This window comes from Malania oleifera, chromosome 10, assembly GCF_029873635.1.
Source record: "Malania oleifera isolate guangnan ecotype guangnan chromosome 10, ASM2987363v1, whole genome shotgun sequence".
Taxonomy (NCBI): domain Eukaryota; kingdom Viridiplantae; phylum Streptophyta; class Magnoliopsida; order Santalales; family Ximeniaceae; genus Malania; species Malania oleifera.
Genome location: NC_080426.1, coordinates 67,238,492 through 67,264,395, shown reverse-complemented (window position 1 = coordinate 67,264,395; position 25,904 = coordinate 67,238,492). Strand labels below are relative to the sequence as shown.

At 37.5% G+C, this 25,904-nt stretch overlaps 1 protein-coding gene across 2 annotated transcripts in view; it reads right to left on the bottom strand.

Moving 5' to 3' along the window:
• Positions 1–24,744, bottom strand: part of LOC131165940 (uncharacterized) — a 69,274-nt gene extending 44,530 nt beyond the window's left edge. For both annotated transcript variants that reach the window (XM_058124120.1, XM_058124121.1), the window contains exon 1: positions 24,391–24,744. In XM_058124120.1, the coding sequence (XP_057980103.1) occupies positions 24,391–24,655 (265 nt within the window). In that variant the 5' untranslated portion in view covers positions 24,656–24,744. The remainder of the gene's footprint in view (positions 1–24,390) is intronic.
• Positions 24,745–25,904: the final 1,160 nt, after the last annotated feature.

The following is a 25,904-nucleotide window of genomic DNA, read 5'->3' as shown; positions in this document are numbered from 1 at the left end:
TCTTTTAAGAAGATTAATGGAAAAGTTTAGGGAAAAGAAGAAGGACTTGCATATGATATTTATTGAGCTAGAGAAAGCATATGATAGGGATACCTAAGGAAGTTCTACGGTGGGTTTTAGAAAAAAAAAAAAAAAAAGGTATATGCAGTAGGTATACTGATGTCATTAAGGATATGTACGATGGAGTAATGACTAGTGTAAGGACTATAGATATAGAAACTAGAGAATTTCCAATCACCATAGGTGTACATCAAGGATTTGCTTTGAGCCCTTATCTTTTTGCTTTTGTGATGGACCAATTGACTAAGAGTATTCAAAATGAGGTTCCATGGTGTATGTTGTTTGCAAATGATATTGTATTAATTGATGAAACCAGGGATGAAGTAGAGACTGAATTAAAATTATGGAGAGAAGCTTTGGAATCTAAAGGCTTTAGGATAAGTAGAAATAAGACAAAATATATGAAATGTAATTTTAGTAATGGTAGGAGGAATATTGGAGATAAAGTTAAACTTGATGATGAAGAAATAAAGAACACATGTAGATTTTGATACCTTGGATCTATTATGCAAGCTGAAGGAGAAATTAAAGATGATGTAATGCATAGAGTTAAAGCAGATTGGGTAAAATGAAGAAGTGCTTCAAGTGTGCTCTGTGATCATAGAATACCCTTAAAATTAAAAGGGAAGTTTTATAGGACAGCTATAAGACCAGCTATGCTATATGGATCAGAATGTTTGGCAACGAAGAAACAGAATATCCAAAAAGTAAAAGTTGCCGAGATGAGAATGCTTAGATAGATGAGTGGTATAACATTGAAAGATAAATTAAGGAATGAACATATTCGCGGTACGTTAGGTGTAGCTCCTATAGAAGATAAGATAAGGGAGGGACGACTCAGATGGTATGGACCCTTGCAACGTACGCCACATAGTGCGCCAGTGAGGACAAGTGAGTTAGTTACTGTGGCGGGCAGTAGAAAGTGTAGGAGTAGATCTAAAATAACTTGGAAGGAGATAGTAAGGATTTAATATCCCTGAATCTGTCAAAAGAAATGGTAGCCAACCCCACCTAGTGGGACTTAAGGCTTGGTTTTGTTGTTTGTTTGTTGTTGTACAATAAATATTTAATTGATTTACTAATTTCATTTATATTAACTAAATATCTTTAATACACATATTATATTACAAATGTGTTTAATAGTTAATACACATTATATTACAACTGTTGCACCTTATACACAACATAGATGTGTTTAAACTATAATGTTAGTCATAAAACTTACATTATTATGCCTATTAACTAATTTTTTAAGGTTTCATAAGAGAATTCCATGTTGTCACCAATTTCCATTGTTTTTCTTCAAATTGAAATTGAAATCAAAATTTTGATATTTTGGAGCTTTGAAATTTTAGTCGAAATCAAAATTTAAGACCTTGTTCGAGAGAACAATTCTTCTCCCTCACTTTTCCTCCCTTTTTTAGCTTTTCTTCCTATCATAAAGCTCCTATTTCGTCTTTCTTGACTGTTGTTGATGATGTTGTCTCTTAGCAATCTCACTTTCATAGAAATTTTAACCATAGGGAAGTAGAGGTTTCTTCTCTTATCTCTTTGTAAGGTTTGTTTCGGTATTCCTATAGAAGGGAAGTTAGAATTTGGAATTTGGATGCTTCCAAATTTATCTTGTAGCTCCTTTATCCATCTAACTTATTCCATATTTTTTCCTTTTTCTATTTGTTTGTGTTAAACCAAGATCCCTTTTAATGTTAAGGCTCTTGTGTGGATGGTCATACTTAAGAAAGTTAACGCCAACAATATGTCTACCAAAAACACTAACAATATGCTACAAACCAAAAGGCCTTATAAGGCTTTGTCTCCTTATGTGCATGTGAAGTGTAATGCCGACAGTGAAACACATGATCATTTGTTTCTCCATGTTCCATGACTTGATTATCATGGAATGGGCTTTTTGGTCCATTTGGTAGGGGTGTGTACAAAAATTACCAAAAAACCAAAAACCGGCCCAAAACCAAACCAAAATAAGTAACAATTTGGTTTTTCAATTTTTGATTTTGATTTTAGTTCTTAGAAATGAACATTTTTGGTTTCAGTTTCGGTTTCAGTTTTTAACCCAAAATCATACCAAAAAACCAAAAACCGAACTAATTGATAATAAAAATATATGACTTTTAATATATGATATTCATGTTCAAGTCTAATTGTATATTTTACAAATATATTTCTTTAAAATCTGATTATTTTATTATTATATTTCTTTTTTTTATAGCAAAAGAAATTCATTAGATGGAATAAGCACGTACAATCAAGAGAAAAGACATCTTCGTAAGAAAGTTTGGGCAACCCCAAGGAAAACAAAATAATAGAACCAAAAATTGTAAAAGACAGCCTCAAGAAATCAGTACAGCCTAAGAAGTCAACAGAGAATGCTGAATATCTAAGAAGCATATACCCTTGATATTACCATTATACATGCACCACAGAGAAGCCAAAAAATGAATCTTCTCCCACACTAACAAAAACACTAATTTCTTCACTGAAAATAAAAGCTAGTTTCGTTCCTTCCCCAAACCCCAAAATACTGTAAACAAAGCATTAATCCATAGTGCTTTTCCTTCCTTCTTCCTACCAAACCCAACAAAAATTACCAAAAATTCCTCCACTGTCCCTAGACAAACCCAACTTTCTCCAAAATATCTGAATAACTTGTTCCAAACCTTCCATGCAAAATTACAATGCAAGAAAAGATGCGGTGCAGATTTTCAACAGTTAAAACGAAGCACGCATATATCTGGAGAGAGAGTCTTTAAAGGCCTCCTAATCTGCAGCAAGTTATTAGTATTTATCTTATTAAGAACCAACCAACCAAATAAAAGCTTTGATTTTGGAGGGAGTTTTGGCCTTCCAAATAGTTTTGAAGAGAGGGAAGGAAAAGTCGGTGCTAACAAAGAATTCACAAAAAACAAAAATTTGCAAGAATCAACCCCCAAGAGATGTAACAGCAACGATTGGTTATCAGCTTTCGAGGATACCCGACAATTATTCAACAAGACCAACAATGAATATAACTCATTTGTTTCTCTATCATTCAAGGATCTCCTAAAATGAAAATTATAAGAAGGTAAAGGACCATCTGGATCAACAAGGAAAGAGTAAATGGGATCATTTCCTCTTCAGCTCAATCGAAATAGACAAGGAAAAGAGGTGGAGAAGACAATATTCCCCAATCAAAGGTCTTTCCAGAAACAAAATAGCTTTCCATGGACTTTTCAAAGAATATCTATGCCCAAATTGGTACCCACCCATTCCCCCCAAGTCCAAACTTGCCTTTAATAAATTTTAAGCCACAAAGAAGAATCCTCAAAAGGGAACAACCAAAGCTATTTGCCCAAGAGAGCCGTGTTAATAGACACCAAATTTCAAAGACCCAAACCGGCCTCCTATTTAGACCTACAAACTACCTCCCAACTCACCAAATGATTCCTTAAACCCCCTACCCCTAACCAAAAAAATCTTTTATAATCCCCTCAATCTTACTAGCAACACCCACTGGAATTTTAAAAATAGAAAGAAAATTCAACAAGATACGAGAAATACAAGCCTAGATTAGAGTAATCCTACCTCCCAACGAAAAAAGAGCTCCCTTCCACCCATCTAGACACTTGGACACTCTCTCAACTAGTGGGTCCCAAAAGCTAACTAACCTAGGATTACCCCCAAAAGAACCCTAGATAAGACAACCGCCACTCCAACTCAATGCACCCTATCTCCAAAGATAACTCTCTAACACGCTCTACAAGCACGTTAATTGCCATGATACCATTCTTCCCCATTTTAATCTTAAGCCCCAAAATCCTTCCAAAAATATGGAGAAGCCCCATAATATTCAGAAAAAAGGTCTACGATCCTCCACAAAAGAGATGGTACCATCAGCAAACTAAAGGTGTGAGACCGTAATCTCCTCCCTTCCCACTTCCAAACCATTCACTAAACCTCTATCCACCGCCCTATCAATGAACCTATTCAAAACGTCCGCCACTAAAACAAACAAAAAAATGGGGAAAGATGATCCCCTTGTCTAATCCCTTTCGTGGCCCTAAACCAAGATTTAGGTTTGCCATTTACTATCGCCGAGTAAACACGTTAGACATACAGCCTTCCATCCGTCTTCGCCATCTCTCTCCAAACTCCTCCTTCATAAAAATCTTGTCCAAAAAGCTCCAACTCACCCTGCTATAAGCCTTTTCAAAATCCAACTTAAACATGAAGCCCTTCTTCTTCCTTCTAATATCCTCAACAACTTCATTTGCAACCAAAATGGCATCCATAATTTGTCTCCCCCCCCCACCCCCCCCCCCAACAAAAAGCACTTTGGGCCTTGGAAATAATCTTGTCATGCGCCCTACTCAACCTATTAGCTAGTACTTTGATGATTATCTTATAAACACTAGATACTAAACTGATAGGTCTATAATTATAAAAAGTTTAATCAACCTACTTTCTTCGGCACCAAAGTAATGAAGGCAGAATTAATACTCTTAAAACCCTATTCCCACTAAAATTCATTGAAAACCCTCATCAAGTCATTCTTCACAACTGGCCAACAATCATGATAAAAAGCTAAACTAAACCATCCATCCTAGGAGCTTTGTCCTTCTCCATTCCAAAAACTATAGATCTAACTTCCTTTTCCTCAAAACGTCTCTCTAACTAGGCTATCTTGTCAACAGATAAAGGATCCAACTCCAACCATTCCTCCTTGGGTCTACTCTTATCCTCCTCAAAAAACTAGTTATGATAGAAATCAGTGATCTTAGAGCTAATCCTGGTAGTATCCGAGATAATCACACCCTCTTGCCCACCTCCAACTCCTAATTAAATTCTTTCTCATTTTTTCACTAGCTATACTATGAAAAAAATCTAGATTTACAATCACCCTCTCTTACCTATTTAAACTTCATCTTCTACCTCCAACTTCTTATTTCCTTGTAAATCATATCTTCCAACTCATTCTTCAAGGAAACCCTTCTAGCCTCCTTCTCCCTTAAAAAAAAAATGCTTTCTTCCTTTCTATCTCATTCAATTCACCTAAAATGCAAGTCTTTATAATCCTAATATCTCCAAACACCACCTTATTCCAATCTTTCAATTTTTCTTTAAGCCTCTTCAACTTCTTCATAATTCTGAACCCCTCACAACCCCTCTCCATAACCTCAAACCACGAATTTCCTACCAAATTATGTAAGGAGCCATGATCTTACCAAACATTCTCAAACCTAAACGAAGTGGAACACTAAGGCACCTTCCTAGATTCTAATAAGATGTGAAAATGATCGAAGGTGGGTCTAGATAGCACAACTTAGGAGAGATTAGGGAACACCTCCTCCCACACCAATGTACGCAAGAACCTATCAATTCTACTAGCCACCTCCCTAGCTTCCCCCACAAACCACGTAAAATTAGCATTGTCCAATGAAAGGTCCCTCAAGCCACACTCCCTAATAACCAAATCAAACTTCTCCATAGTGCCAATAATGCTTCCACCCCCCTCCTTTTCCCTCGGGAACCTCGCCGCATTAAAATCGCCAGCTATAAAGCACCTAAGCAAACAAAAACTGGAGACAAAATAAATATTATCCCATAAAGAACCCCTAAGACTCGATCTAGAAGGGCCATACACTGAGGAAAACCACTATTTGACCCTTGTCTCTAACTTCTAGCAAGACAAAAAGAGAAAAAAATCCCACTAGACTATCCACTCTAGTAACAAAATGAGCACTCCCCCTATTGTCATTCGATTTCCTGGATGACACAATACAATAAATGTATATATATTTCTATAGATCCGATATGATGCAAATCCTTTCTATAATAATAGAACCTTACTTTATTGGTATCTCATCAATTTTTTTTGTAAGTTCATATTGAAAATGTTCTATTTGTTCAATAAATCTATTGTTTGTTCACCATGTAAGTAAATATGTTTAAAAAGGAAGGTTCGGAGGATAACCCTAGGAGTGTACATAAACCCAATCCTCATTGCATCCATTCCAAATCCCTCTACCAACCTCCCCATCAGCAAAGTCAGGCTTCATGTCCTGGATTAACCCAATATCAAGAGAATTCCTAAGAAAAACCTCCCTAACCAAACTTCTCTTCCTAACATCCCCTAGGCCCCTAATGTTCCAACTTATAATCTTCATAACCTAACACATTTGCCTGCTTTCTCAATACCCATACGCCTCCATAATTGATGGAAGAGACCAAATTATTTAATTCTTTTTGCACCACCTTTTTTTTCTGCTTATATGTTTTAGGACTCATCCTCAACTTAACCTCAGCCCCAGCGAGACTCACTAATTTCAAACCCATGTCATTCAGAAGTTCTATTGGGTCTTTGTAGTCCCTCTCACTATTCCCTAGACCAAATCAAAGGCACTAGCCCCAGAAAATCCCTCTTTATTGCATAAAGCATCAAAATGAGAAAAGGGTTGAATACAAAGAGGAAGAATATCTTTTCCAGCTTCCGACGAATTCATATCATTCGAAGGGTCTCTTCATCATTACCCTTTCCAATATTAGCAGGAATAGCAACAACATCCACCTAATTAGTAATAGGCTTGAGAACAAGGGTACCCCCCATCAAACAAAGCTGTATTTTGATTTGAATTGTGCTTAGCAAAATCTTCTAACCCTTGCCCAATGTCAAAGGACATTAGAAAGCTCTCTTCTCCTATATGCTGACTTACATGTAAGGGAATTTCACTCCTGACATTTCTCCCTGTCTTTCATATAAACAAAGATTTCTTGAAGGTTCTGCCCATTTGTCTTCTTCTTCCATATTTAACTCACCTCTCAACTAGTCAACTAGCAAACCATTGTCAAAATCGCAAAAGTTGCAAGTCATCTTCTAATCTGAACTCACCTCATCTTCCCTAATCTTTTCCCCTTGAGTCTCTTCAATTTCTATTGAATATTAAGAGCCAATTTTTGAATGAAAATAATCCTCTTTCTACTGTGTCATTTTTCATTCCTTTCTTCCAGCGCTATCCGTGGCTCTCCCAGGTTGGTTAAATGATTATACCTATCCATCTTCACATGATCTTCCTCCCCCTTAGAGAACACTGGCATCTCCACTTCCCTATTCTCCTTACTGGGTACCTTCATCGAGTCAGGTCCCCCATACATTTCTGAGTGTCTTTTTGAAATGGACTTCCCCTTTTCTACCCAAGCTAGACTTGTTAATCCAGCTCATTTAAAATCTCTTGGGCCTCCCAAAAAATCAAACTTCAAAACTAAGCCTCCAGCTCCTAATCGAGCAACATACAGCTTCCTGTCCACTTTCACTATCTTCGCCGCAAGATTCATTCCAGTAATAGTAGTAGGCAGGACCTTTTTTAGAGTTTGAATGAGGATCAGTCCTAATTAATGCCCAAGGGTTTCTCTCCCACAACCGTGTTCTTTTTATATATGCAGTTTGCCTTTCTAAAAATTTCGACTAGACCCGCCGGAGGTTCCCCGTAACCGACCGAGTGCAGCTCCTTTCTTCACCATCTCTGCATAACTAGGCTCATTAGGTAGCCCATTATCTACATCTCACTGCTCTATGTCTATAGAACCAAACTTTTTGCACGACCGACCCAAAGCTTTCTGATTTCTTTACTGACTTTTAACTTCATCCCCTTTCAATGAATTACAAAAGACCGACCAGCCTAATGTTTCTTTACCCTCTAGAATTCTCGAAGAAAATCTGCCCCCATAATACAACAATTTCTCAACAAAAATCATCCTGCCGAAATAATTTGACACAAATCCGATAATCAATGATCCTCTTGAAAATTTTATTTTCTTATCCAAGGAAATCAGCATTTTGGGTCCAAATTTCCGAAAATTGTTCCTAGGTCCTCTGAATCTCATTACCTAGCAAAACACAGCAAGAAAACATATTCCCAGCCTGCTCCATAATTCTTAGAGCTCACATTGAAGGGATGGTGATACCTTGACAAGCAGAAGAATGACAGGAAAAAGATTTCAATGAGTAGGATAATGGTTTACTGGGCGTAGCAAAAGATTGTGATGGTGGTCCAGAGGTTGCCATATTGAAATAGTTTAATAGGAAAGGTTCTGAATGTGACAAACAATGGAAACAATTAGGTTTTTGTTTAGGTGAAGAAGACAGGATGCCTGTGGGTTTGCAATCCTGCTTCTTTCGGCCAAGTTCTACTGGTCGAGACAGATTCTGGATGGTACAACTGATTTCAGCTGGCAGGAAAAGGCTATAAGATGAAAGGCAACTGCTCTAGTATATTGCGAGCCTGCTTCTGGTGTTACTGTTGATATTCACAAAATGATCTTGATGGAGCGATATAGGACAAGAAGAAAGACTTTGGGAAGATCCCTGTTGGAGACTACTTAAGAACAATTGTATCAAGAATTATTAGGTTGAATTACTAGTTTACTTTGTGTATAGTTTAATTAAGAAGTATTATATGTATCCAGGGACTTGTTTGTAGTATTAGTAATTTAGTGTATTCAAGAGGCTGGTTTGTAATTCATATTGTTTTAGGGGTATATGTGTAATTTCTTGTGTTTAGAGGCTTTCTTATAAATAGTGTATGAAAGCATTGTCGTAGGCAGCTGTTGATGAATTTGAATTGAATTGAACATGAGTTTTTCCCCCGGTATCTCCTCTCTCCTCCCTTCCCCTTCCTCTCTTCCAATTTCTCCATGGCTGCAGAACCTTGATGCTGCCCCTACATCATTTGGTATCAGAGCCCAACCACGGGTCCACGATGTCCATTCTTCCATTTCATTCCACCCATTCTCCCTCACTCATCTCCTCTCCTCTTCTTCTTCCTTCTCTTCTTCTTCTTTCTTCTCTGTTCTGATCTCCTGTTCCATCCATAATCCCTTGCTGCCTAGCAGCATTCTGCCCTCTTTTTCTTGTCTGTTTCTCTTCTCCTTCTCTTCTTCTTCTCTTAATTCTCTCCCATAGCATTCTCAACTCTCTGATTTCTAAATTCTGTTGCTGTCTCCTCTACTTGCAGCAGTCTCTGTCCAGCAATTCCTCCAATCTTCCATCTTCTTCTTTTCTTCTTCTTCATTCTTCCTTCTTGTCTTCTTCTCTCTCTGTTTCCCTTCCAACATTCTCTCTGATTCTTCTCTGTTCATAAATTTCAGTTAAAAAAAACAAACACAAAAGCAGTTCTGCAGTTTCTGAACAAATTCCAAAATTCCAGTCATCTGACTCATCTCCTATTTTTCAAAACCCTAATTTATATTATATATTTTACAACACCACCCACACCAACAAAAACAGAACCCCCCGAAACCCTAGACCCTGAAGTTTCTTCGCCATCTGACCACTGGAGGACTCCCATACGCCAGCAAAATATTCCTAGCTGTCGGCCCTTCAAAACTCTAACTTCCTGATCTTTCTCATCACACAACCATCACTGCAATCCTCACACTCTCTGATCCACCCTCGCCTGGAGTTTCATTGCCGGAGGAGCCTCACTGGCAGCGCATGCACCCCACGCGCCAGCGACCAGCAACTGGGAAACTTCCACATTTTTTTGCACTTTCCAGTCTCACTAAAAATTTCTTCAGCCACGAGATTTTAGGTTTCTCCACAATATTTTGATCTGCCGCATGGTATTTTGATCGTGGACACAACATAATGCAAGCAAGTGCAATAATTTGACACAAAACACTAGGAATTGAAGATTTATTGCACATCAGCACTTTCGAGTGTGGATTGGCCACTGCCAGCAATAACAAATCAGTTTGCATCACTGTTTTTGCAAGTTTTCTTTGTGACTTTGTTTCATTTCAGCACGACAATCAATATCAGAAGTGAATTGAAGATAGTATTGGAGAAATTAGAACATAGGTTTGGGGCAAATTTAGTTAAGGCTTTCAGTGATATATAGTTGCAATATATATGAATAAAAATCCAGCAACATGGTGACAGCTTACTGGAAAAATGAAAAGCTTTTGTCATACTCTGAGCATAATATCAAGCAATTCCATACCTTTCTTACAGGGGAAAATATGCAAATTCATTTTTTATGGTAGATGTCCTATGAATGTCATTTCTAGAAACAGAGTCATCCTTACGCAACTTCATCTGGAACCCCATCCAAATCCTCATGACATATCTTGGGTTGATCACACTACCATATATGTTTGTGAAAAATGTTTGATTCCTATCCAAATGGGTGACTATGATGCAGGGGAAGCATCAAGGTTCTGCAGCCATTAAGAAATTAGAAGAGAGGAAGGAAAAGGGAGGAGAGAAGAGATACCAAGGGAAAAGCTCACGTACAATTCAATTCAAATTCATCAACAACTACCTACAACATGGTTTTCATACACCATTTATAAGAAAGTCTCTAAACACAAGAAATTACACATATACCCCTAAAACAACATGAATTACAAACAAACCTCTAGAATACACATACTACAAACAAGCCCCAAGATACACATAATACTATCTTAATTAAACTAAACACATAGTAAACTACTAATTAAACCCAATAATTCTTGATACAATTCTTCTTTAGTAGTCTCCAACATGGATCTTCCCAAAGTCTTGCTTCTTGTCCTACATCATGGAGGTATTAGGGTGCGGCAATGCATCACAGGGAAGACACTTGGGGGGATAGGGTTCTCAAAGGAAGGGGGGAAGAAATATCACATGCTTTCAGTCTAGGAGAGAGGAGCTGCTAGGAGCAGAGCAACATGAAAAACCTCAATTCTCCCATCATGCGAAGAACCCTAGAGAGGTCAGTGTAACTTCACATAAAAAGAGAGATTGCCTGGACGAAAATGGAACTTTAAACCCTACTGTACAGCTTCAAGCAATGCAGAATAATCGATGGCACTTTGAAACCCTTGCGGGAGCTTCCAGCCGAGAGCCTAAAACAAGACCATTTATTATTATATTCTTTTAAAATCTGAATTTTTAAAATATATTTCAATTTTCAATTAGATAATTACAGAACAGAAGGGACGGGGTGCCTTTTAGAGTCCGGAAGGCTCTCCCAATTTTCAACTTTTCGCTATGAGACATGGAGGCTCAATTCAATTGCCACCTGCTTGCAAAGTTGCAATTCCCCACCCCAACCCCCTATTTCAATCCCAACATCAGAGAAAAAAACTTCTGGCTCCCAGCGTGTTATAAATGACCACTGCCCTTACAAACAATTCCTTGCACCTCACTCTTCCGCCTGCATGCACTTGTTTACGAGCCAACTGCTGAGCTCATCTTTACTAATAAGAGGAAAAAAGGTTTTTGGTGAAAATTTCCTGTGGTGTTTGGCAATTGGTTGAAACACCAAACCATTAAACCACTAACTTTTTTGGTAATAAATCCATCGGATTTGGTTTGGTACTGGTTTGTAGTTTTATAAAACCAAATTTTTCAGTTTGGTTTTCGGTTTCAGTCAGATTACACCCCTACTATTTGGAGAGTGTTGGGTGTGTCATAGCACATCGGAGGATTTTTGTTGAAAGACAACACAGGGATTGGGAGGTGCAAAGATGTGAGGATTTTATAGCGATGTGCAGATTTTGCTGCTTTCCGGGGGCTTTGACTAGAGAAGAATGCCTGTATTTTTTGAGATCAAGCATTGTTTATTTGATATGTGATCTTATTTTTTTTTAGCTTTATTGTGGGTTTTTCATTGGGATCTTCTTTGGGAGTGTGAATTTGTTCGATATTCAGCTCGATTGGTTGGCCCTGCTGGCTTGAATTGGGCCTGTTTCTTTTTTGTTTTGCGTTTGGAGGATGACTTATCTTCCTTGCATGTTCTTCCTTTTCTTAATATACATAGAGATTCTTTTCCCATTAAAAAAAAACTGCCAAAGCAACAGCAGCCAATGAAAATTTGTTAATATCTAATACAGCTACAAGGATTTATGTTGGAAGACGCAAGGGAAAGAATTTTAAGCTGACGTTTTGATTTTAGCATTATAAAATCATCATATGGTGCAGGGAGGGCAGTGGTTGAGCACTTAGGAGATATACTTGAAATTTCAGTATGGTACAGATGAGATGAAGTCTCTGGAAGTACAGATACAACAACTCAGGATGTAGCAAAACTTTTGTGTACAATCTATCATGTCCTTTGCATTACATTAGTAAAATTTGAATGCATAATTGACAATATAGGAAATGGGTACAAATTGGCGACACCACTTCCGGTCACCATTTCCTTTCCTGTGATTTAAGGGGATGATTTCTTTTGCTATGGTATATGATTTTCAATCTCAGCACTCAATTTCACACAGTTCAGAATCCGTTTGGTATCATTTCTGTTTCTTATTATTTATTTTCTATTTTAGTTTATGTACAGTGGAGAAAATGATTCTAACAACACATTTGTTTACGCTGCTAGTTTTCTATTTTTATTGTCAATCTTCGTTTTCAAAAATACTGAAAACCAGATTTTTTATTTTAGTTGTTTCGGCAACCTACCAAAATACTTAATATCTAGAATTAATTCTAGTGGATTAAACATTCATTTTATAAATACTTTTTATTAAAATTAAAATAAAATGACCATGCGAATTTCAAATATAAGTGAAATAAAAATATCTAATTTCAAATATAATTGAAATAAAAATATCCATAAATTTCTAAAAATTTGGAAAAAAATATAATGTCATTTTAAAAATATTTTTACTAGTTCTATTGTCATGTACAATAAGGTTGTTATAGGAGCGCTAAAACATGAGTTTAGAAAAATAATAATTAAGTAAAATAGTTGTAATAATTTCTATCTTTATTATTTTTTTTTTTTAATTTGTATTTTTTTTGTAATGTTATTTTTTTGATCATATTTTTTTAATTGTTATTTGATTCAAAGACAAAAATGAGTATTTGTTCAATCAAGTTTTTTTTGTTTTAGTTTTAGAAATATTAACCAAAGAGGATGCTAGTTTTTGGTTTTTAACTTTTTGTTTTTGGTTTTCATTTTCATAATTTGATGGTGTAACCATATAGCTCCTTAGGGTTTCATGCAACGTCGTCCTCTTATGGGTTCACAGAGGAGATCCCCACTACTACTCATAAAAAATAGTTTTCAGCTTTGGAAAAGGGTTAATTTTTAAACATCACAAAATTGCTTCAACAATTGAAGAAATACAATATGTAGCAACCATGGTCTTAAATTTCCATGAAATTGTCGAAATTTCCGTCGAAATTTTTGGTTTCCGTCACCCTCAAAATCGAAATGGCAGTTGATTTCCGTATTTCATAATTTCTGTCGAAAATTCAATGAATCATCCGAAATTTATCAAAATCTCGAAATTTTAGCGAAACTTATCGAAATTTGAACTATGCAATGAAATTTTCCTGGAATGCAAATGAGAGATTTAGGAGTGAAGAGAAATTTCTCTTTTAATTTATTTTATTTATTTTTTATCGAAATAAAAGATTATTACAAGTGCTTTTGAAATTTATGAAGAAGTAAACTTACAGCAACATTTTATTTAACCATTCATGTATTTATCATTATTTGCATAATAAATAATATTTAAATGATTTATGAATTTCATTTGTATTAACTGATTCACTAAATATGTTTAATGGACATTATCTTACAAATATGTTTGATGCACATATTATATTACACCTTCTCCACCTCATACAAAGCATAGATGTATTTACTTGTAATATATTAGTCCTAAAACTTACATTGTATGTCTATTAATCATTTCTAAAGCTTTGTAAAAGAAGTCCAAGTTTTACCACTTATTTTCATTATTTTTTCAAATCGAAATCGAAATTGACATCAAAATAAAAATTTCTGTCGAGTTTACTTTTGGAGCTTCGAAATTTGAGTCGAAATCGAAATTTAAGACCTTGGTAGCAACGCAGTCGAGTTTATTTCTTTTCACAAAGAAGACAAATCCTTGGGTGAAAATTCTAGGGCACCCAACCATTTATCCTTGTTTTGTTTGAGAGATAATAACTACAAATATTTTCTTTCACTGGAGAAGAATCCACACACATGCAATTCAAAGTATATGCATCCCATATGACAACAAGACTTCGGGTTGGAAATGTTTTTTGAGTTGCTGAATGGTTGCACAGAGCGTAGTGGTCCTTCTGGAATCAAGCCTAAGGACTGTGATATCGAACGTGAAAAGATGCTGCGATGACTAGACTGCGTCTCCAAGAATGTGAGATAAGGAGTATTACAGCTGGACACCCCCAACACATGCCATCAGAAGTTGATGTTCTCAAGATTACAATTTCCATATCACCGGCAATGGCAGAATTCTGATGATTGGAGACAGGATAGGAAATAGTTCATTTATGGAAACTTCAGTCAAGGAAAGAAATCAAGAAATCATGGTCTGATGCCCATCTTTTCAAAGGAAATCAATTTAAATTTCACTTCCAATTTAAGAAGCTGGGCACAATGAAATTCCAGCCAAGGCATTAAATCAATCAACCACCCATCTCAGCCCAACTCTAAACAGGACCTGAATGGTGTCATGAGCTAAGCTTGTTCAAGGCATTATGCTTGCCTGTGACCGCTTGTCTTGTGTGCTTGCGATAGGTTTCCATCATGTAAATACTAGTGTAGGGTTATTTTCTGCTAGTAGTTTCTTTGTATGCCAAATAAGATAGTATGAACCCTTGGTCACTTTGATATTTCCTAGTGCCAGGATGATAATTACATAAAAACCTCTTTAGGGGAGGGTGAGTGTTCATCAGTCTTGTAAATCTCACTAGCTATTGTCAATGTGTTTACCCTACTCGCCTCCCTCGCTAAACACACAATGTCAACGGAGGTGTTGTTAATGAATTGCGTTGCTTCAATGTTTACTGCTTGCTTGCCACTGCTTTCATAATTGCTTACTGTTTCCCTTGCCATTTGATTGAATGCTAATGAAAGTGTTTCGTGGATGAATGTTGGTAAAAGATAGGCTCGCTAGTTAAGCAAGAGCGCTTTAGCTAGTGCCGCACAGCCCTTTCACAAAGGTGTGAAAATAGTCGGCCCCTAACACCTGGTATCAGAGCAAAGGTTCAATTGCTACGGAAATTCAATTACCTTCGTTGTGGGATTTGAAAAGCTTTGGTAAGTGACCACGGCACCAAACAATACTAAGAGGATCAGTGTGCTGGAAGCACAGGCTGAGCCAACAGCCAACACTGTGGCCGCAGAGGTGGCCCAAATGAGGGAACTTGTTGATGAAGTGATGGGATCACAAAAGCATCAAGCAAGTTTGATAGGCGACATGCCAGAGGACTTTCTCCACACAGTGGGAACTTTACAGTCTCGGATGGTTGATCTAGATGCAAAGATGAATTTGATGGTTCTTGCTATGGGGAACCCCAACACTCCAGGAGCTAGTAGGACCAAGATACCAAAACCCAAGACGTATGGGGGTGCCCGTGATGCCAAGGAGTTAGAGAACTTCTTGTTTGATGCGGAGCAGTACTTTCGCGCTGTGAGGATGGCCTCAGAACTGGAAAAAGTGGACACTGCGGCCATGTACTTGGTTGGTGACACCAAACTGTGTTGGCGTACTAAGTATAAAGAAATTGAAAATAGAAGTTGTGTAGTGGATAATTGGGCAAACTTGAAGAGAGAGCTCAAGGCCCAATTCTTTCCTGAGAATGTTGAGTATAATGCAAAGAAAAAGCTAAGAAACCTCAAGCATACTGGGTCAATCAGGGAATACGTGAAACAATTTTATGCTTTGATGTTGGATATCAGGGACATGTCGGAGAAGGAGAAGGAGAAGTTGTTCTATTTTCTAGAGGGGATGAAACCGTGGGCAAGAACTGAACTTCATAGACAAAGAGTTCAAGACTTGTCTACTGCACAAGCTGCTGTAGAACGCTTGACTAACTACGCTGGTGATAATACCGCTTCGTCCAAAGGGATTTGCGGAGAGGGAAACAGTGGAAAATCTTTCAAGAAAGGCAAACCCAAGAGTGGGGGAGCTGACTATAGAGCATCAACCTCAAAGGAAGCTTCATCGTCTAAAGGAATCAACACACCTAATGGAAAGGGGAAATTTTCATGTTTCTTGTGTTGAGGGCCTCACAGAGTGAATGAGTGTCCACACAAGGGATTACTCAATGCCTTACAAGCTTCCACTTCAAAACAAGTGGTGGAAAGCAAGGGGGAAGAGGATGATGCCCCGAGGGTGGGTGCAATGCGGCAGGTGAACGCATTGGAAAAGCAGGCAAAAGCACCGAAAGTTACACGAGCAAAAGGATTAATGTTTGTGGACTTGAGGATCAATGGGAAGAGTACTTGCGCTATGGTGGATACGGGGGCTACTCATAATTTTGTTTTGCATCTGAAAGCATGGAGACTCAACTTATCCTTAAAGAAGGATACAGGACGTATGAAAACATTTAATTCTGTAGCCCAACCTACTCTGGGAATAGCCAAGCAAGTGAATGTGAAGCTTGGACAGTGGAAAGGTCATGTGAATTTCACAGCGGTGCCATTGGATGACTTTCCAATCATTCTAGGAATGGAGTTCCCAAGGGGGACGAAGGCAGTGTTGATGCTTTCGATTGGTTCCTTATGTCTAATGGGAGATTACTCGTGCATGGTGCAAGTCGTTGCAACGAAAGGAGACGATGGGAAGTCCCTTTCAGCCATACAACTCAATGAGAGATTGAGAAACAATGAACAGATGCATCTAGCCATGGTGGTGGTAGATGAACAAGTAGACAAAGAGCTAGTGCCTGCAACCATCCAAGTGGTATTGGATGAGTACAAGGAGGTGTTACCAAATAAGCTACCTCACAATTGGCCTTCACGATGGACTGTGAAGCATGAGATCGAGTTGTTGCTAGGAGTGAAACCGCCTGCTAAAGGGCAATGTCGGATGGCACCTCTAGAGATAGTAGAGTTGGGGAAACAGTTTGATGAATTGGAAGCAGGATGTATTCGCCCTTCCAAAGCACCGTTGGGGGCATTGGTGTTGTTTCATAGGAAACATGAAGAGCATCTACGGAAGGTGTTCGACAAGCTGAGAGGAAACAATTGTATATGAAGAAATAGAAGTGCTCTTTCGCTCAACGGGGCAACAAATTCCTTGGTCATATAGTTGAACACGGTCGTATCCGGAGGGATATGGAGAAGGTAAGGATAATTCAAGAATGAAAGATCCCCACGACAGTGAAGGAGTTGTGTTCCTTTCTTGACCTTACTAGCTATTACAGGAAGTTCGTTGAGGGGTATTTGCGGGGAATGATTCCAATGACAAGACTACTGAAGCAGAGGTATTATTGGCCGCACATGTGGGATGATGTGATTGATTATACCCAAACTTGTCTCACTTGCCAGCAAGACAAGGTGGAGCGGAGGAATATTGTAGGGCTACAGGAGTTCTTATCATTACCATCCAAACCGTGGGCAAGTGTCTCACAAGACTTCGTCACCAACCTACCCAGGGTGGGAGATACAAGGTCTATGATTGTGGTCAGACAGGTTTTCGAAGTATGATACGTTCATAGCCGCACCGAAGTACTGTTCAGCAGAAGATACGACACAATTGTTCCTTGTGAATGTTGTGAGATATTGGGGTGTTCCCCAAGACACTGGTTGTGATAGAGACTTATTATTCACTGACAATTTCTTAACAGAACTTTTCAGGATCCTTAGTTCACATCTTGACATCTCTTCGAGTTATCACCGACAGACAGACAGAGAGATTCAGAGAGCTACTAGAAGAGTACTTGTGCCAACTCGTCAACGACAACCAGAAGAATGGCAAGCAACTACTTGATGTGGCTCTGTTCTGTTGCAATGCCCAAAGGAGTTCAACAACCAACAAAAGCCCTTTTGGGCTTGTTACAGGCCAGTAGTTGTTGTTACCTCACACAATGGGCAAGCCGTATAAAGGAAAAAGTCCCGGGGCGTACGTCTACCAAAGAATAAAGACAGAATGCAGAGTTTGCCCGAGCTTATATGGAGAAAGCTTCTAAGTAGATGAAGAAGTGGGCATATCAAGGGAGAAGATTGCAGCACTTCAACTAGATGAAAGTGCACCATGTGTTTCATGTCAGCTGCCTCAAGCCGTTCAACGTCGACACCGATGATCTAAACAGAAGTAAGTCAAACAAAGCAAAGTTGAAGATAGTGCCACTTGACAAACGTGAAGTTGAAGATATCATTGCAAACAGAGAGTTCATATCTTCAAGGAAGAAGCAGCAGGAGTTCTTAGTGAAGTGGAAAGGCCTTGATGATGAAGAAATCAGCTAGATTTCTACAGAAGATATGCAACCGTTCGTGGACAAAGTTGAAGTGTACCTAGCGCTAAAGTCTACGAGGACGTCAACCGCATAAGTGGTCGAGTGTCACGAGCTAAGCTTGTTCATGGCATTATGCTTGCATGTGACCGCTTGTCTCGTGTGCTTGGGATGGGTTGTCATCATGTAAATACTAGTGTAGGATTATTTTCTGCTAGTAGTTTCTTTGTATGCCAAATAAGACTATATGACTCTTCGGTCACTTTGATGTTTCCTAGTGCCAGGATGATAATTACATAAAAACCTCATTATGGGAGGGTGAGTGTTCATCAGTCTTGTAAAACTCACTAGCTATTGTCAACATGTTTAGCCTACTTTCCTCTCTCCCTAAACAAACAATGTCAACGGAGGTGTTATTAATGAATTGTGTTACTTCAATGTTTACTGCTTGCTTGCCACTGCCTTCATGATTGCTAACTGTTTCTGCTGCCATTTGATTGAAAGCTAATGAAAGTGTTTCGTGGATAAATGTTGGTAAACGATAGGCTAGCTAGTTAAGCAAGAGTGCTTTAGCTAGCGCCGCACAGCCATTTCACAATGGTGTGAAAATAGTCGGCCCGTGACACAAGGCACATCACTAATTTAAAGTCTTGGGCCTAAGGAAGGTTACTTTGTGGAGGCCCAAAACTCAAATATTGGCCCAAAATTGGCTTGAACATTCCTGTCAAAGCTAAACTGAACGAGCCCTCTTCTTCATGGGCTTGATTCACTTGGGCTCACAAGAATTGAGTGAGCTCTTAGCTGAATTTGTTTATGGATGTTAGCCCTCAACTAGACAACCAAGCACAACTTGATACTTGAATCTTATAACTCTCCAATGAATCAACAAGAAATGAGAAAACCATTGGTACCTAAAGAAGCCATAGAAGAAAACAGGAAAGAAAGGGTTCTGAGAGTAGAACACAATACCTAAGTGCAAAGCATATTGCAGCAGCAACACCATTTGGAGGAGATGGACTCAATCAACAGCAGCAAGCCTTACGAAGGTTGTCAGAGGTTTAATATCAAATGAAACTAGGAAGCATTGATACCGACACGAGACATAAATATGACACGATACTGACACAGTAATACAACAATTTCAAAAAAAATAAGGACACGACTCGGCAGAGATACGTTGATTAATTAATATAAATAGGCATGTTACAAATATGTGGAAATTTTGATTTAAAATTAAGCAAAATTCGCGCAAAATTATCAATTACACATTTTACAAACTACAATTATACAATCATCAACTACGTTCATATTATAGAATATTGGTTGAACAACGAAAAAGAAACAATTCAAGGGCATGGCTGATTGTGGACAAAGGGCGACACTTATCAAGAAATTAAAAATAATAATAATAACAATAACATATTAACACAGAGTGGCGAACCCACAATGACTTTATAGCGCCCCGGGGGGGTGGTATGAAATTTTGGGACCTAGGAGGTCCAACGGTAGTCTACAAGACTAGTGTAGTGGCGCTAGCACTCCAAAGTCCAACCACTCTAATCTCAGAGAACCTGACTCTTGATTTCTTGACCAATCCTTATTTTCTTTTTTTGGGTTTTGTTAACAGAATTAATAAGGCAACATAAATGCAATGTGAAGTGCAAGAAGTGTCTCAGAAGCGTTGTTGTTGTGTCAAGAGGAGTCTCAGTCATGTCCAAAAATAAAAATTAATTAATTAATTTGGTGTCGAGAAGTGTTGGTATCTGATACATGCTGAACACCGACATTTCAGGCTTCCAAAGTTTCTGTGTTTCCTAGGATGAAAATGAAGATGAATTTGGGGTTGTATTAAAAAAGGAAAGAAGCATGAATGTCAAAACTAAGAAGCCAGGTATATCAACTCTCTATCCTCTTATGACTTAAAAGGATGATTAGTTGCTCAAACAACTTCAGGAGGAGGAGGGAGTAGTACATAACATAGAAGGGGTAACAATGGATGATAGATTTGTGAAAATTTGAGGGGCTACAACAAGAAAAGGTGCAACTGTAGAGTCATTGAATTCAAAATCCCCATTATCTAATGAATGTTGTATTAATCCAAAACATAGTGGATGTGAGGCTTGGATCTTCGAAAGGCTTAGCCCAATTCTTTAGAGTTTGATCACATTGACTTTTTTGGATAATTATACCTAAACCCCTTCTAATTACCTTGGCACTAAACCTTGAAATTGATTAATTAAGGAATCAATAGAAAAAATATTGCAGCTTTCATATGTATCTCGAATTTCGATGCAAAATACAAACTTTGAGTCACCATTACACCATGGGGTTTGTTGCTATAGGGAATTTTCAAAATTCCTGGTCTTCAAAGGACTTGAGCAGAACAACCAAGCCGCTAAAAACCTCCTTGATGAGTTCGGCCTCAATCAGGGGAGCCCTAGTGAGGAAGTTGCTAGGCTTGGTAAAAAGTCTATAGAGAATAGAAAGAGGGTTAAGAAATTGTTTAGAAAGTTTGCGAGACTTTCTTCCTTTGTTAATTATGATGAAGGAGGCAAATATTCAAGTGCTAATAGTGTGATTAAATGAGGATTCCATCTTGGAATGTACAGGGGTTAGGGGAAGGTAAAAGGATAAAGGTGAGTAAGCAGTTGATCAATAAGGTTGGTGCTAGCACTCTGCTTCTTCAAGAATCTAAAATGGGCAAAGTGGATGCTTCTTCAATTACAGTATTTGGGATTCTAGTTTCAAGATTGATAAGCCGAGGGGACTATGGTGACTAGTAGTGTGGAGGAAGTTTGATTCTTTTCATTCAAGATTGTAGTCCCAAGGATGTTCCTTTGATATGTCATTTCAGTTAGGTAACATTAAAAGATAGACAAGATTCCTCTTGTGTAGATAAATTTTTGTTTGCCAATGATTGGGAAGATATTTTCCAAAATGTTGTTCAGGATGTTCTAGTTAGGCCTACTTCTCATCATTATCTGGTGCTTTTAAATTCTAACCCATTCTAGTGTGGCCCTAGGAAGCATTGATACCGACATGATACATGGATACGACGCGACACTGACACCGTAATATGACAATTTCGGAAAAAATAAAGATACGACTCAGTAGGGATATGTTCCTTAAATAATATAAATACATAAATATATATATATATATATGTGTGTGTGTGTGTGTGTGTGTGTGTGTGTGTGTGTGTGTGTGTAAATATATATATATACACAATGGAGGATCCAAAAATTACATTTAGGGGGGGCCAAAGTATTATATATAAAAATTTTATACAGATTGCTTTAATATGTTTGTAATTATTATGACTTTTATTAATTTTTAACTAAATTACCTACATGTAAAAATTAAAAAATATATATATTAATTAGAATCGTGAATATTTTAACTATAAAAAATAAAATAATATATATGCCACCATGAGTATGGCCTATACAAAAAAAAAAATTCAAAACATCAAATATGCACAAATAATTTAACTTGAGTAATGACCTTATGGTTGTGTTTGCTACTTCTTTCATAGTACAAAAGTCATCAATCATTGAATAGTATAAAAATTTGGCACAATTTCTTTCTTACTATATATAATAAAGTAATTCACAAGATAGTCATCTTTCATTTATTGCAAGTTTGGTTTTGAGAAAATTCATTACTGAGAAGAAGAAACACACCTGATTACAATTTTAGAAATAGGGATAATTAAAATAAATTGAGTCAATCTAGCAACAAGAGGATAAATTACTAATTTTATTGTTTCCACCAACTCTCAACATAATTTTAAAATGATTGACACTTCTTAAAAATTTTAGACACTGACAAACATCGAGTTGATAATGTTGTAATTTATGTCTGAAAACTTCTCTTTTTAGTAAAGTCTTTGGAATAAAATAACATATTTTTATGATGAATATTTCTGTCATTTTTTATTCTTTAGAAATTTTCTTTTAAAAATTATCAAATTGTTGTATCCATATGCATAAGTAATTTATGCATTGGTATTAGTAATCCTTAGTTTTTAACCCTTCTAACGTTAATTTTTATACTATTGGGCAAGAAATTTTGCATTGTATATTACTTTTAATAAATGCAATTACCAATTTTTAAATTATGACATAAAAAATTTAGGTGCATGTCCTTGCTTTTTTTTAAATATGTATATAAATATATTTGGTATAACATAAAATAAAATAATAGTGGAAATATCATTATTCTCTTTATGATTTAATCCTTCATATGATCTTGGTGATTTTTTCTTTTTTATTCTATGGAAAAGGTATGATGGAAGCCATATACATATATATATAGATGATGGAAGCCATACATATGTATGTATGTATAACGTGTCCTTCAGCTGAGGGTGGGGGGAATTAATTGGAAGGGGTAGAGGAGCCTTAAAGATGCATTCAATATATATTTTTTCAAATTGAACCAAAAAAATGAGAAACATCTGGGGATCTTTGGGGGGGGGGACAGCCGCCCCCTCCAGCCCCCTTTGCATCTGCCACGGTGTGTATATATATATATTCAGGCATGTTACAAATATGTGGAAACTTTGATTTAAAATAAAATTATCAATTACACATTTTACAAACTACACTTATACAATATGTTCATATTATAGAATATTGCTTGAACAACAAAACAAAACAAAAAAAAAAAAAAACCAATTCAAGGGCATGGCTGATTGTGAGCAATTGGCGTCACTTGCAAAGAAATTAAAAAAAAAATAACATATTAACAAAGAGTGGCAAAATGGCAATGACTTTAAGCCGCAGCGGGCCCAGGGGGGCAGGAATTTCCTAGTCCAACGGTAGTCTACAGAGCTGGTGTAGTTGCGCTAGCGCTCCAAGGTCCAACTAAATCTGACTCTTTATCTATTCTTATTTTCTTTTTTAGGTTTTATTAACAGAATTATAAGGCAACATAAAAGCGACATTTCAGTGCAAGAAGTGTCTCAGCAGCATCCTTGCTGTGTCAAGAAGTGTCTCGGTCATGTCCAAAAAAATAATTAATTAATTAATTACCAATACGTATTGGATAAATGTTGAGGAGTGTTGGCCATATGTGTCGCACACCGACGCTTCAGGATTCTAGAAGTGTCTGTGTTTCCTAGTTGAGGACCCACTCCATTTAGACTAAAGAATGTGGCTGATGCACCCTTCTTTTAGAGAGTATGTTAAGACTTGGAGGGATAGAAGGTCAGTTTCAAGGGTGAGAGGATTCAAAATTGATGAAAAAATTGAAGTTTGAGAAAATTATGAACAAATTTATAATGTAGAATAGGGCGGGAAGGGAGGTTATAGCTTAAAAGAGCGGAAAAATGATATTTCTTTCTGTGATTGAAGGCCTGGAAATATTGGTGGAGTCTGGGTTGTTGGCAGAGGAGGATAAGACTAGAAGGGTTCAGAGGATATCAGTTGGAGACCAAATTCCAGGATAAAATGGGTGAAGGAGGGGGACTGTAAGGCTTGATTGTTTCTTATGGTGACTAATGGGGGAAGGAGTGCAAGTTTCATTAAGGACTGTAACGCTTGATTGTTTCTTATGGTGACTAATGGGGGAAGGAGTGCAAGTTTCATTAAGGAGTTGGAACCAGATTCGGATTGGTTAGTACTAGATAACAAGCAATTAGGTGAAGCCATTACGGATTTTGTAGGAACATATATACCAAGGATTGCCAAAATAAATTGATGAGAAAGATTTTACCTAAGTTCAACAGAGAGTGCTTTCATTAGGATGGACAGATTTTAGATGCAGTGCTGGTTGCTAATGCAGTGCTGCAATTTTCAAATTGGATTGAGAAAAAGCTTGTGGCGTGGTGAACTAAGGTTTTCCTGGATAGGACAATGATTAAGAGGGGTTTTGTGGGGCGGAAGAAATGGATTAAAGATTGTACGTGTTTGTAGGGATAGGGTTTTAGGATGAGAAGGAAGGAGGTTAAAATGTCTCACCTCTAGTAGTACGCAAATGATAAAAGTCAAACAAATTGACTCGACAATATAAACCCCCCCCCCCCCCTTTGGCCCAACCAAGCAAAATGAATTGCGCTTCTAAATTCCTACCAACAAGCCAGAAAACAGAACAAAACAACGGTTACAGAAGAGGCGGGTCAGAAACGGTACCATTTTGGATTTTGGAGACGGCGTTCCAGAAGAAGCCAGGCTTCAAAGCACCACCACCGGAGGGAGATTGAGAGACATGAGATACGTTGTCGAACTGAAGAGGCGGAGGGCGGACGGGAGGGGGGACGATCTTCTGCGGCTGAGGGTGGTCTGCTTCCGGGGATTTAGGAGTGTGGGGAGGAGTGATGAAGACCGTGTACGGGCCGATTTTGCCGATCACCGGCGGAGGCTTCGACGGGGACTCCTTGGAGATTGGCATTAGCATCGAGAGAGAGAAAGAGAGGGGGGGAGAGCGAACGCGATTACGATTTCAGGTGTGGCACTGCAGGGGAGAAAAGGAAGGAAGTGTTTTCCAGTTTATTATCATTTTATAATAATATATAAAATAATACTATGTTTGGGGAAAATTTCCCCGATGCTGGCGTAATCTTACTATTTAGTCTAGTAAGATTTGAATAAATTGTGTTGAATCAACCAACGAAATTTGCCACATGTAAGTACCAACTTATTTTCAAAGTAAATCTTATTATATCATTCAGCGAAATTTATTTGTCACACATCACTCAATCGATTAAGCTATTATTTAAATCTTGTTGGACCAAGACCAAACAGCGAGATTTATTATGCATGCAATTTTTTTTTATTTTTAAGAAATCTTAAGTATTCCATTTTCTTTTTATTTTTTTAACAACAATTTGTAACATGGACTATTTCTAAACTCTGAAACATCATCCCCACAGCGTGTTAATGGTTTTTTTTTTTTTTTCTTTTCTCAAAGAGCATGTTAGTGAGTTTGAGTCGGTACCACCCAACTACAAGCTGCTATATGTTCTTAATGTTGTCATCAGTCGCTCCTCACTAAGAACAATGATATTTATGTGGACTAATTGTAATTTGTCATTTTCTAACAGAACCAACATAGCCTTTCTGTGAAATTATTTAATAAGCTAGCAACTGACTTCCCTTGGTTGCAAGCCCTAGTGCACCCTAACTTCATACTCCTAACCAGTCCATTTGGGCTACTGGGACAAATACTGAACTTAACACTAAGGTTACAATTAGAAGGGCTACTGGATGTCAATCTTAAAAGTGCAGGTAACAAAATATTTTATTTGTTTTTTACTGTTGTAGTGTTGTATCTTCCAAGGGCACTTTTGAAAGTCTAAAATGTCGGTGTTGTATCAAATGTTGAACTGACCCAACACACCCTAATATATATTCAACATGTATAAAAATTTTATTAATTTATTTTTATTTATGAACACGACTGAGGCACTTTCGATGCGATAAGGATGCGATAAGGACACTTTGTAACGACCTACTTATCTTATCATTTAATAAACATATCAAATAAAATAGTCAACTCGAAACCCGTGGGTAGCGGGGACACCTATCATACACAGCGGAACCTAGTCAGCAGTAAATGTAAATCATCATTCTCATAACTATAAAATATAAAATACCAGAGCCAACTACAATCCACAGTGATACTGTATTCATATACAACCTCAAAA